Source organism: Meleagris gallopavo, chromosome 2 (genome assembly GCF_000146605.3).
Source record: "Meleagris gallopavo isolate NT-WF06-2002-E0010 breed Aviagen turkey brand Nicholas breeding stock chromosome 2, Turkey_5.1, whole genome shotgun sequence".
NCBI lineage: Eukaryota > Metazoa > Chordata > Aves > Galliformes > Phasianidae > Meleagris > Meleagris gallopavo.
The window spans coordinates 7,780,703-7,793,636 of NC_015012.2; the positions used below are offsets into that span (position 1 = coordinate 7,780,703).

Here is a 12,934-nt window from a genome sequence, read left to right on the forward strand (position 1 = left end):
AGCTGAGACAGTGGCCTTATGACTTCAATGGCCAAACACAGAGGATAGTGCAATATCCCTGTTTGAGAAATACAGAATGTGGGACTACACCACAGTCCATTAATAGGTTCTGTGGACTCAGAAGGCAGAAAAAATACGTGAGAAATCATTCCATTTGTTCAGGGAAAGAGTAAACATAGCTGGAAACTACTGCTCTGAAACACATCTTCATTAGACTTGGCATTAGAAATGCCATGGCTACACCTAGCCTGTTCCTGCCTGGTGTGGTTCACTTCTACTGCCACCGCAGTGAGGTTTTGTCAAAGGTGGCAAATACTTCTTGGTATCTTTTATGGGAAAGTCTTGGTATCTTTTATGGGAAAGGAAGTCTTGGAGCACTGAACAGGAGAATTTGAGTAGAGCTTTCATTATTATTATTATTTTTTTCTGATGACAGCAGATGGAAATCCGGACATGAAGCTAGAGACAGAAAAGATGCTGAGATGCTGCTTTCTGGCCCTGTGGCTGAAGTCGCAAATTAAACACTTACAAGGATTTTATTTCTCACCCAAACAAAACAAGAATAGGCATGTTGGTCTGGAAAGAGGATTAACACCTACCACGCAGTGCAAGGCGTGATGCCAGAAGACTTAACTGAGGAAGCCATAAAAGCAAAAAAAGAATGAAAGAGATACAATTAAACTATATTAATGAAGATTAGAGCTAACCCAAACCAAGAACAGCTGTGATACAGTGAAGACTGCATTGAAGATTCTGTTCCACATGTAACAGAGACAACTTGACAGTATGCTTTGCTCATTTATACCACATGTGCATTCTACGAGGTGAGCAGTAGTAAGACACCTGATAGGTCAGCAACTCTCTGGGTTCAGCTCTCAACTCATATCCCCTCAAAGCAAATGCACATAAGGAAGGATGTGATTCAAAGGACAAACCAATTTTCCAGTGACAACTGGATCACTGCTATTGCTACCTCAGCTACCATCAGTACCTAATGCAATAACTGTATTTTATGAGAACATTCTTCATTTGTAGTCCTACAAAAAAAAAAAAAAAGTGTTTTTAACACTTTTAATTAGTGATTAATTATGCAAAACAAATGCATTACCTTCTACATCAGGATCTCCAAATGGATTTAATTCGGCTGCATCAGGATCACCAAAAGGGTTCATACTAGAGTCAGCCAGGTCTTGTTCCTCTTTGTCCAGGAAATTAAGCTTATTGATAAGCTCTAGAAATGAGTTGGAATATTGTGTGAGTATAGATACAAACTGATCATCTAACACATTCCAAACTTAAAAAACCTACACATATCAACAGTCCCTCTAAGTACTGTCTCAAGAAATGCCACCTACTGAACAACTAAGCAAATTCACTTCAGTAGTACAACAACAAAGGAGGGGGAAAAAAAAGTGAAACGAATGAAACTACCATTTGCTGATCAGAACATTATGAAATATAAATGACTATAATGAAGCCTTTTATCATCTTCATTAAGTATATACTGCAGAACACCTAACAAACTAAACAGCAATCTCTTTTTGGTGGCTCACGCAGATGGTAACTATCAGAGGGAAATTTTAATTTTTGGAAGTAACGTGCGTGTGAAATCAGAGCGGAGACATTTTGTCAAGTTAGAGAGGTCAAATATTACTGATAGCACAACTGAAGTTTTATGCTTTGTTTTTTTTTGTTTTCTTTTTTTTTTTCCCCCAATATTTTTTTCTGTTCTTGTTCATTATCAGATGACAGTGCAGCTGCAGAGGAGATAGTCTCTTTCTCTATCGTGTTGTTACCTGTTGGATGCACTACAAATTACTGAGAGTCATGCTGGGTGGAAGCACAGAGATAAAACTGACAGTTGAATACAAGCAGGAGTCAAAAGGCAATAGGTCACAGTAAATACAGACAATCAGAAACAGAAAGAAAGGAGGAAAGCTCATAGACCTTCAGAGGAACTGGCTGATTTAGCTGAAGGCATATTTGCTTGCTTTATGCAGTCATCTTGATCTTCATCTAAGCTGCTCAGAGCATTCAGCTGGTTTACAATTTCTGTAAATAGAAGCCAGTCAAGACAAATGTAAGGCAAGGGCATTTAATGAAACAGAAGTGGAACAGACACTGTTACTAGAAAAAGAGAGAGGGAAAGTAAGGGAGAAGACATTTAATATTAATTGAAAGAATACGCGTAGAACAAGCTTTAACAATGCTATACCTATAGCAAAGCATCTCTGTAGAACCCTTCAGTGATCATTTAATAAACAAATCTTGCTAAACTCCTGGTGTCAGCAACAGTAATTAGCTTTATGAAGATGAGTATGTACATCAATTCAAAACAGACATACTAAGATATAATGAAAGGGAATTTTAAACCACTATCAATCAAGACAAAAGAGCGCCAGAATGATTTACATCCCTATCAAGTCCTTAAGGCCACAGAAAACTAATCCATATAGACACATATTACAATTTATTTATACACACACAGTGGTTATTTATCATTTATAACCAGTGACAAACCCAATGCACACCATAGTTCTAAAAGATGTGGTCACTACTGTGCTATTGGAAAGCATACTGAACACATCCATCAGTTACACTTTCTCCTGTAACGCCATGCGAGGAACCTAGGTGTTCCCTGAGATCCTATTTCTCCTTCTGTATACTGAGCACAGCTGTGAGTTGCCACGAACTTGTAACTTCAACATCTATCAACCTCAGTGTTTAATTCTGATCAAGACGCCTCCATAATCGTGCAAGAAAGAAATAAAAACCGACTGGGTCTTACTTCTGCTGCAGGGGGAAAGATTCCACCCTGATCCCACCCCAGAGTAGCTCCTACCCACAGCATCTGACAAATACAGCTTCTGCAGTGATGGGGACTGAGCTGAGCACATCTCTGAAAGCCCTCAGGTACAGGTTTCTGTCAAGAGGAGACAGCCTGTATTGGCCTTCCAGGTGAAAAATGGGCAGAAGAAACCTGTGCAGGAGAAATGATTCTGCTCACTGAATATCATTGACATCCCACTATTTTTTTTCATCAGTGAGAGAAAACAGAGCAGTACGACGACTGTACCAGCTCACATTGATGCCCACACCACTCAGACCTTCCCATGCTGTCCCACAGGGCAACACCAGCTGATCCAACTCCGAATGTCCTGCCTTCGTCATGAAGCTGAAGGCAAAAGCAGAGTCCAGAACCTTAATGCATCTCAATCGCATGGTTGAAAATTTATCTTCCAGCCACTATGCAAGGATATGCCAATCTGCAAATTACCAAGTAAATGATCTATGCTGCCAGTATCTTTTGGACAAGACCTATTCTGCCAATGACAGAGCCACAGCAGAATTCTTCCTCACCACACCTCACCAGCATTCCTGATTATAGAGCACAGTCTACTTAGATGAGATTATATTTATGGCTGTCTACACAGAGTTAATTTCACCATCCTCACTTCCTTATTTTTAAGTCTGGCAAACAAGACTAATGCCCTCAAATAACACCAGAACTGCCCCCCAAAAGCTTGGCTTTCTCAATATAAATCATATATACAACTCAGACTCCTGAAAAGTATCATACTATCTTCTGAGAGTTTTTAAGACACAAGATACATAAAGGCAAAAAGCTTTGCTGTATTCGAATAAAACAGAACCAATTTTATAAAAGGCTAGTAGAAACAAATTACCAGCTTTAAACAGGGTGAGATGCTGACATGATGTACAATTTATTATCCCAGCATGTGAAGAAAAAAAAACCACCAAAAAAACAACAATTACGATTCAATCTTATATTGTCAGAAAATAACAAATTAAAATCTGAGCATTAAAAAGAGGGAATTCTTTGATGTGGTCTGAATCACCTGGTCCCATTTGCCAACCTAAACACCCATATGCACTGCAGTGTTTCTCATTACAATATTAAATGGTTTATGTCATATTTTGGAGAATGGAAACAGTAGGTTGAAGATTTATGCCTCATATTATCTTTTTTATATATCTCATTATCTACAAGCATATATTAGCTTGTTCAACAAGTATGCTGTATAAATCACTAGAGGTGTTTCTCCTCCTTTTCTCTTGCTCTTTTTTTAAAGTAGCGTGGCACTACCAGAAAAAAAAAAGAAAAAAGAAAAAAAAAAGAAGGAGTAAAGGTATCAGAAGAGGTATGGCTTTTCAAATGGCAAGGAAGGGTTACGCATACTGCCCTGCAAAAGCTTGCTCTCGAAATAAGCTGGGTCTCAGGCACCTGCAACAGGTCGCACATGGGCATGTTGCTCAGTCCATGTGGCACCTGGGAGAGTCACTCTGCTCCTGGGCAGATGGAGGACGCACCTATTAACTTCAGCGTAGCAATTAAAACATTAAGGGAAACAGTGTATGTATTACTGTCCTAGGTTTGTGAGTTATGAGCCACATTTCTTCAGTGCCTTGGAATGTCCCATCTTCAACTTGAGATTAAGGACAGGGTAATTCTAAGAGGTTTAGTGAAGCTGAAGTATTTTAATATTTGAACTTCATGGCTACAAACATCACTTTCATGTTCACACAAACTAGAACAGTTAGATGGAGATATAGTTTTTACGTGTGCAAAATTTACACAAGAAATGTTGTCAAGGAAGTTGAAAACTGAGATGGAGCAAGATTTTTATTTGAAAGAAAGTGGAGCTTTGAATGGAAAACATCTTTTGGCCTCATCTTAAGTTTAGCTTTATGGCAGTAACTCCTGTGTTGACCACATCAAATTCCACAGTGCTTTTGAGGTAGGTCAGAATTGCATCACTAATTTCATAGCTGAAGAAACAGAGGCACAGATACTTACCCAGCGTTAGGCAACACGTCAAGGAAAAGCAGCAGCATTTCCTAACTCACCTGCACCATCTAGAGCCCTATTTAGAAGGTCTGTCTCATTCCCCTAGTGTAGATACACTTATTCATCCCTGAAATTGTAACTTTGGGCCCAAGTAAAACATTAATTTTTGTACCCTGCAAAAGGAACAGTGTCTGTGGCAAAGACCGGCAGCACCGCCTGTAGCTGCTGCTTGAGAATGACAGTGTTTCGGTCATGGCATCATCCAACATTTCTGTGAGACCTTGCGTCAAAAGTAAAGATAATAATCCCTTCTGCTTTACTGCTTGCACTTTCTTTTTTCAAAGCTCACTTACAAAAAAGAACTCCGTAATCCTCCCATCGTTCCTCCAGAGGAGCTCCAGCCAGTATCCCCATTTTACAGTTGGGAAAACAGGCACACCAGGGCAAAGTGATTTGCCGCAGGGGACTCTGAGTCAGTGAAGACATTCCAGCCTGCTTGGCTGCCAACACCCTAACAAGGCAACAGATGAGAAAATGTTGGGAGCAGCAAGCTTTCAAAAGGGTTATGTAACTTCCTCAATTAACTTCATGGGATTCTGTGAACACAATTATTTTTGAAAGGAATTTAAAGAGACTACGTCACCACATCAGTTTTGCTCACTAACTTCCTTCTTTCTAGATTTGCTCCTATTTTCCTACGTCCTTCTATCCAAGACAGCACTCTCCCCTCTCCCCTGTTCCTGAGCTATCCTCCACGAGTTTTATCAGTTTTTCCCATTGGTTCTATTTGTTACAGGAGTTATTCCTACTGACAGTGAAATCAGAAGAAACCTTTACATTGTCTTTAACACATGTTGAAACAGATCTTCTCTATTTTATTTACCATGTTTACTGCCTTTGTTTCAGGCTCTCCCATTTGCTTGGGAAACCATTCTCCTTCAATATTCATTCCATCTTTCTTCTTGTCCATTCTCCTTCAATATCTAGTCCACCATCTTCTTGTCTCACACAGGAAAAGTTAGCCAGTCAACATGAAAAGAAAAGGTCTGAGGCTGACTTTCCCTCCTCACGTTCCTTTCATGACCACCAACAAAACGCTCAGCCTTGCCACATGGTATCATGAGAAACTAGCAGGAGAAGGGGCTGAGCAACAAGTAGATACTGTAACTCCAGAAGTATTCACTGCTTCTGCCCTTCTAGGAGTAAGTGTAACGTTTGGTTAAAACATTTTGGCCTTTACAACAACTCCTGAACAGCTGAAATGCCTCTGAAACTTCAATCGGTCTTAGCATTGCACTCAGTGTGATGAACACAGCAAGTGTGTATACGAGGAGGAAAGAGGCTCGGAACAATCCTAACTTAGGTCAGACAGCCCACTATTCCCCATTTAACTACAGGGATGGTCACTATGTAGAGCCAAAGGCCAGCAAACGCAATAGGCCAATCCACATGAGCTTTCTGCATGTTCAGGAATTGCTGAGTTTGCTAAGATGCTGAGCACTGCAAAAACAATTAAGTTGAGGAGCAAGAACTGCTGCTTTCCATTTACTACCCTGCACATAGGTTTTCTGAAGTAGTCCTCAGAGCAGTGTACAGGCATATCTTAATAAAATACACCTGCAAATAGTTTATATAGACTTCATGGAACACCTCTTTCATGTGCTTTTCTCCCTGGGATTACAGGATGGCCTGTGCTTCTGTTTGCTGTTCTGAACATGCAGCTCAATTATTTTGGTTATGCTGGGAAAGGAGTGAGAGGCTTTGCCAAGTGATTTCAGTGTGGCCAGACTGGTATTTCACCACTACTTGACCAAGAAGACGCTATCTCTCTTATTTTATTCTTGACTTTCCAATCTGCTACATACCACACAAATATTTACTGCGTAAGTAGAGATTTGATCACGGCAAAAACTTTTAACTGAATATGTAAAGCATCGAGAAAACAGATTTGCATCCTTTCACAACTGTAAATATAACTAAGTAATAACTGCTTCAGGCAGAGTCTCTCAATTGCAACAAAAGCTCAAAAAAGCAATGCAATTACTGTTTTGAAATATCCAATCAAGGCTCGTCAGGATTTTGAAGAACAGATTTGACAATACACTTCTTTCCTTGGGATGCTCGGTTCCATCTTAGAGAAGGATCTCATTATTCTGACATTTTAAAAGATCACTGGCAAACATCAAGGCTGGCTCAAAAAGTTCCTTTACTTTTTCTAATTCTTCTCTTAAACTAAGAACTTCTACAGAACTCAAGTGGAGTAGCACCAGATAACGATCTCTACCAATAATTTATCACATCCTGACTTTATGTTGAATAGTTCAGCTATCCTGACCACACTGAGCACTTTCAGCAGCAAGCAATTAAGATGTGGTTATAACACCTCACTTCAAACAGCCTTACTGCCAAATTCCACTGAAGTCCCTTAATAGTCCCTTGATTTCACTTCTATGAGACAACCCCAGCCAAAAGCACTACAGTGCCTGGAATTATCATGTTACTGAGCAAAATCTCTGCGCTTAACAATGGTGTAACTAATTTTCACAAACTGCCTTTCTTATTTCACTTTCTGTTTGTTTTTTCACTTATTGGTCCATTTCTGTCTGCCTCTTGCTTCTCTGTTCACACTGGTTCTTTCTTTCCCTAAAATGCTGCCTCCCTGGTGTATTCTCTCCTGAAAATAGGGTCCATGAGTGCACAAACACTAATGAACTTAAATCAAATTAAACTTTGTTCAGTTATGGGTTCCTGTTCAACCAAATTATCTTACATCTTGTTTTGGAGTCAAAACAAAATACAAATACAGCATAAGGATAAAATCCATGGGATACAGCTGGCAATGAGGATGGAGAATTCTATTTTACCATCAACGTGGCAAAACCAACCTGTAATTTTTGCAGCCTTTTCCTCTTGATTCACTCGGTTTTCTTCATCTTCCTCATTGTCTTCCTCAAAATCATCCAGATTTCCAATATCAGCTTGCTTCATACTCATCAAACTAGCCAGGCTTTGCATGTCTTCATCCCTAAATAACAAATTTTGAACCAAGCATCAAAATGTAGCCTGTTAATACCACATCTGATTCTACTGCATTATTAAAAATCCTTTGAACGCCTTCTTTTCTTCATGGAAGTCTCTGATCTCAGATCTTGAATACAGCCTAAGAACAAAATGAAAACACTCAAGTATATTAATTTCTGAAGGAAAAGCTTTCTATTAAGAAAATTCTAAAGGGTAAAAATAGTACTGCCTTGCATTAAGAGTTAATTTAACAACTGATTCTTCAAACTGTAGACCAATCCAGAAATACTAGTAAACTCTCACCTGGTCTCTTTAGGTTAAAGTGAAAATGTTATAATCAGAAATTCTTTGGGACAATCTTTTGAACTCTGAGTGCAAAGCAATCAGCACATCAGAACCTGCAGTTGCATGGGACAACCAAGTGCTTCTATTGTAGGTATTAAGATTAATAGAGGAAACTGCCAAAAAGTTGCAAAGATCTTTCCATACATGCAAAATCCTCAAGGTTTCATCTTCCTGTTTTGATAACTAATGGGTTAAATAAACTCTTTAAGGACAGGGACAAAGTGTCACATCAGTAGTCACCTGTCCTAGAGAGCTGATAGGCAGGCTCTTTCACACACTGAAAACAAACAGCTTGGAGCACTCAGTCAGATCTCGTATGCCACTTGCTCGTATAAAGTTTAGAAACAAAAAGGTCTCTAAAACACTATTTCTTCCTTTTTAACTGCCTTGTTTGTATTCACACTTTACAACCTTTTCTCTGTGTTTTAGAAATATATTTTTTGGTAATACACAGCAATAGGTTGTCATGTTTTCTTTAAAAATGCCTAAAATAAAAGTGAATCTCACTTTACACAATTACAGCAGTTTGTAGGAGATATTCATCAGTCTGGACATTTTCTCATGTGTTCACATACCTGACTGGTAAGACATCCTCTATTTACACATACTAGAAAACAATGCTTTCACAAACACCAGCTTATTTTTATTTCAGGTTCCTGGTTCAGGGCAGTATTAAAGCCCTATTGTCAACTTACACTCTAACTGACTTGCAGTCTACAGAATGAAACAAATCGATATCAACAGGAAGAAGAGATGTGCAATTTTAAATTGGTCGGTTTTTACAAATTATGGCCCCAAAAAGCACTAAGAGCCTTGTACAGCTATTTCCTCTTTATAGTTCATAGATGCTGGTTGTTGCCCGAAGTTAAAAGGTCAGATACTTCTTCCTTCACATTTCCAGCTGCAATACCATGTTAAGCCACAGCTCCATACTTCAAAATAATTGTCTGTATTTTACATATCAATCTATATTCACCATATATGAATAAAATTCATATGATAGTTCCAAATGTCGCTCCCAAAGGGTTAATCAGTGAAAGAAAACAGTAATGTTAAGTGTATCTGTGGCTTTCAAAGCCTGCAGACAAGAAGATAGACTTTTAATGTCAAAATGTGTGCTGTAACATAAAGATTTGGAAATCTGTTTATGCAGCAATTTGAGGGCACTACAGTGGCAGCAATGTCTACAAGTGCACTCAAAATAATGAGACCACTGCCCTTTGTGGGGGAAAAAAGAGGCACATAAAGCCCACTAGAACAGCAGTTTTCCAATATGCCTCTTTTTGTTCTGCCTTTCTCACATTCCTATAGTCTCCACTAGACAGACAGGAAGAGTAAAATGGAATGGGTGACAAACAATCCATTCTCCAGCCACATGAAGTAGCCAACATTTGACATCTTGAGTCTGACTGGAATTGCAGGAGATGTTAAACGACCTGAAAAGATAATCTGTATGCCTCACACTCAATAGGCTGTTGAAATATGGGACAGAACCAGATGGGTGAGTAGGGGAGTGGTAATCTATGCCCACATTAACTTTTTTCTCAGGTTGTTCTTGTGATCAACCCAAAATCTTATTTCTGACTCCTCTCCCTCTTTCTTTTATTCTTTCTGAAATATGCTTACAGTCTATTAAGGGTACCATTGGATGAGTACACACATGCATGCAAACGTACACTCCTGCTGTTTTCAAACCTGCAGATATTCTTAAGATACTGTTATTTAAACAGTCTGTAATGGTAAAGGAAAAGCTATTTGTCTTTGAAAAGCATAAGACGATAATCAGAGCAAGAAATGACTTTGACTCAGACTAAGAAACTAAGCATGGCAGGAATGATAGGTATGCTACAGGATGCTCTCAAATTCTGTCATTCTATACAGACGGAGCCTTTTATGGAAAGAGCTCTATGAAAAGCAATGGGAAACAGGATATCTGTTGTGGTTTTTTCTAAGAAAAAAAACAAAAACTTACGTGGCTTTCCCTTCCCTCAGAAAAATACAGGATAAAGAGAACTGTAACGTGGCAGATACCACTTTCTTGGACAAAGGCTTGAATTTTAACTTGACATCTGTCTGTGTAGGCATGGGGCTTGCGTATTGCTTCATGTTGATGCTGCTGGTGGCGAGCGCTTTTCTGCGGCCAGAAGGAGATTCCTGAAAGCAAACGAAGAAACAGAACTGAAGTAAAAGATGTTACACTAAAACCTGCATGTTCATAAAACAAAAAATGATTTGATTAAATCTGCATCATTCCTTTCTCAAGTGTGCAAGCAGTGAGGATTGCTATGGTCCTTTTAAGAGACAAACTCATTTCTAAAACTAGGTCACAGCCACTACAGGCGGCTCCTGGAGGACATGCTTAATGCAATGAAAAAAGGGCTTTCATTGCGATTAGTGATCTTCCATAAGAGATCCTAAGTCATTAAGGGCTTGAGCATCCCCAGCAGGTATCCATTTAAGAAAGTGGGAATACGTTGCCGTTTCTCCTTTAGCAAACCGGAGTAGGTGTCTTCCTATGGAAGAGGAGGGTTTCAACTATGTGCATCTTTCTATATCTACCAGTACTGGCCATTAAGTCAATGTTTCAAACTGCTCTCTGTGTTCAGTGCTCAAATCTAATGGCTGAATATTTTTCAAAGCAATGGTGTTTCTTGCTTGTGCTGCACAAGTACTATCAGGTTTCTGAAATTAAGGACGACAGTTGTTCCACAGATATTGATAAAAACTTTGCAAGGAAAGAGAATAAAAAGCTAGACAAGGAAAGATAAAAGCCTAACCTGTATTTCAAGAAGTATTCCAAGATAAAGGTGCTGCTCACAGTTTAACAATTCAGACAAACTAATATAAAATGCATCTGAGAATTTCCTCTCGTCGTGTCTAATACTGGCATCAGCGGCAAAGGAATGATTATATGTAATAAAGCTCCAGGAACAAAAATAAAACAAAAAAGCCCCGCTGTTAACTCTTTTGAAAAACGTTCCCACAATACAACTACCTTTTATTGCAGCTGACAATTTGTGCCGAATAAAGAATACTAATTCAATCAAAACACTGAAGCATCCTTTTGCAAAGTACTTGACATTTCCGCCCAGTAGAATAAGTCAGAATGTAATATGACATCCCCAAAGAATACCTTGTTTAAAAAACTAGCCTTATCTGTCAGATTATGCACAGCAATATTATACAGAACTATTAGTGCATGTAGATACCTTATGAATGAATTTCAAAAATGCATCAAACACTTGAGAAGGATTTAGGCCCTCTCAGAAGAAATACTTAAGGATATGCAAATGCTCTGAGCTGAATCACGCCGAGCAGCCTGGCTATCACAAACAATACCACGGCTCTCTCCCCAGCTGCCACTGTCAATCAGAGAGCCAGATTAAGGTCCAAGGTTCTGACAATGCTTAAAATGGAAAATATGATCAGGGACTTTCAATTATGACACAGATAAGAACAACAATAATCTGTCATTGTGCTGTACCTTTAGAATAACTAACATTACAACTCATTACACAGAACCAAGACTTACTGCCGAGTCTGGCTGGAAAACAATGAGAGATGTGGCATCCCTCGTCGGTGTGTTCTCTAGGTAAATGCATGTAAGCAGCTTGCATCTTAAGAGCAACTCATTTTGTAATGTTAATGTCTCAATTTTCATGCTACGCTATGAAAACAGTGCCCAAGGTAAATAGAAAGGACATTTGTTAACTTCTTCTAGGTCTTTCTTAAGCATCTTTAGAGAAAGCTGCCATATACGATGTGGTGTGCAAATATTTATGCAGGGGGCGTGATAAAAAACCCCTTGCCAATCTTGGTCATGTGCTTTTCTGCCACACGGAAGAGGAGCAAACAGAAGCGAGAGGATAACTTGAATTATGCCCTCCCCTGTAGCCAGACCAAAAGAAAACATTCCAATGGTGAGGAAATGTTTATCACACATCGGGCTATATCCTCTGTTTTATCAGTTGGCGAGAGCTTATGGCTTGCAAACAACACACAATTACCTACCACCTGGCTTTAAAATCTGTTTTACGGTATCACAGTTGTTCTTAGTGAACCGATAGTTAGCATGTTACTCAAATATTAGGAAAGACTGTTCATTAGCTCATTAGTTCCCGATTAGGCAATTAGGTTTTCCCTTAAAAAAATGTGTATTTTCTTTCTTTTTAAAGAAGCGGCATGGTTGCTTCATACCATCTTAACTGATAAAACAACTGAGATGCCCACTGTTTTTGTCAAGGTGGTATTACTAGGAAGCCAAGGCACGCAAGCAGAACCGGAGAGGGAATGAGACCGACTGAGGACGGAGTGAGGTTCTGTCAGGGAAGATGGCGATCAGCAGCTCTCTGTGAGATCTGCTTGGGTGAGCTGGTAGTGAGGGGGGGAGATAAGCACAGGCAGTGCTGTGCCAGTACTGGAGGGAGAAGCCAGCCGTGGGCAGGAGGATTCTCCTGGCACTGAATATCCGGAGGTGCTGTGAAGGGTAAGACATACTTGGCAATCAAGTTCAGTCTTCCCGAGAAAGGAATTCGTTTTATAATCTCTTTGTGGGCCAAAGGAAGAAGTTGATTTTTCAGGTTCCAACTGCCTAGAAGAGTCCAAATTTGTCAATTTATTGTATTGGAAAAACAGAAGAGCCTCTGATCTTTCAAGTTCTATTTTCCTTAGCGCACGTTTAACTGCAGAGAAATCTTGCAGAATAATAATTAAATCAGAAGAGAAAAAACAATCCAAGAGAAATGCCTATGAGTAGAG

General features: G+C 39.3%; 1 protein-coding gene across 9 annotated transcripts in view; it reads right to left on the bottom strand.

Annotated features, from left to right (window-relative positions):
* Positions 1-12,934, bottom strand: part of EHBP1 (EH domain binding protein 1) — a 190,508-nt gene that overhangs the window by 107,542 nt on the left and 70,032 nt on the right. For 5 of the 9 annotated variants that reach the window (XM_031552304.1, XM_010706463.3, XM_010706462.3 and 2 more), the window contains exons 5-8: positions 10,149-10,330; positions 7,696-7,835; positions 1,948-2,052; positions 1,109-1,231 (exon numbers count right to left, since the gene is read on the bottom strand). In XM_031552304.1, coding sequence (XP_031408164.1) covers positions 1,109-1,231; positions 1,948-2,052; positions 7,696-7,835; positions 10,149-10,330 — 550 coding nt within the window. The remainder of the gene's footprint in view (positions 1-1,108; positions 1,232-1,947; positions 2,053-7,695; positions 7,836-10,148; positions 10,331-12,934) is intronic. The other 4 variants (XM_010706466.3, XM_010706461.3, XM_010706465.2 and 1 more) reach the window with 2 other exon arrangements.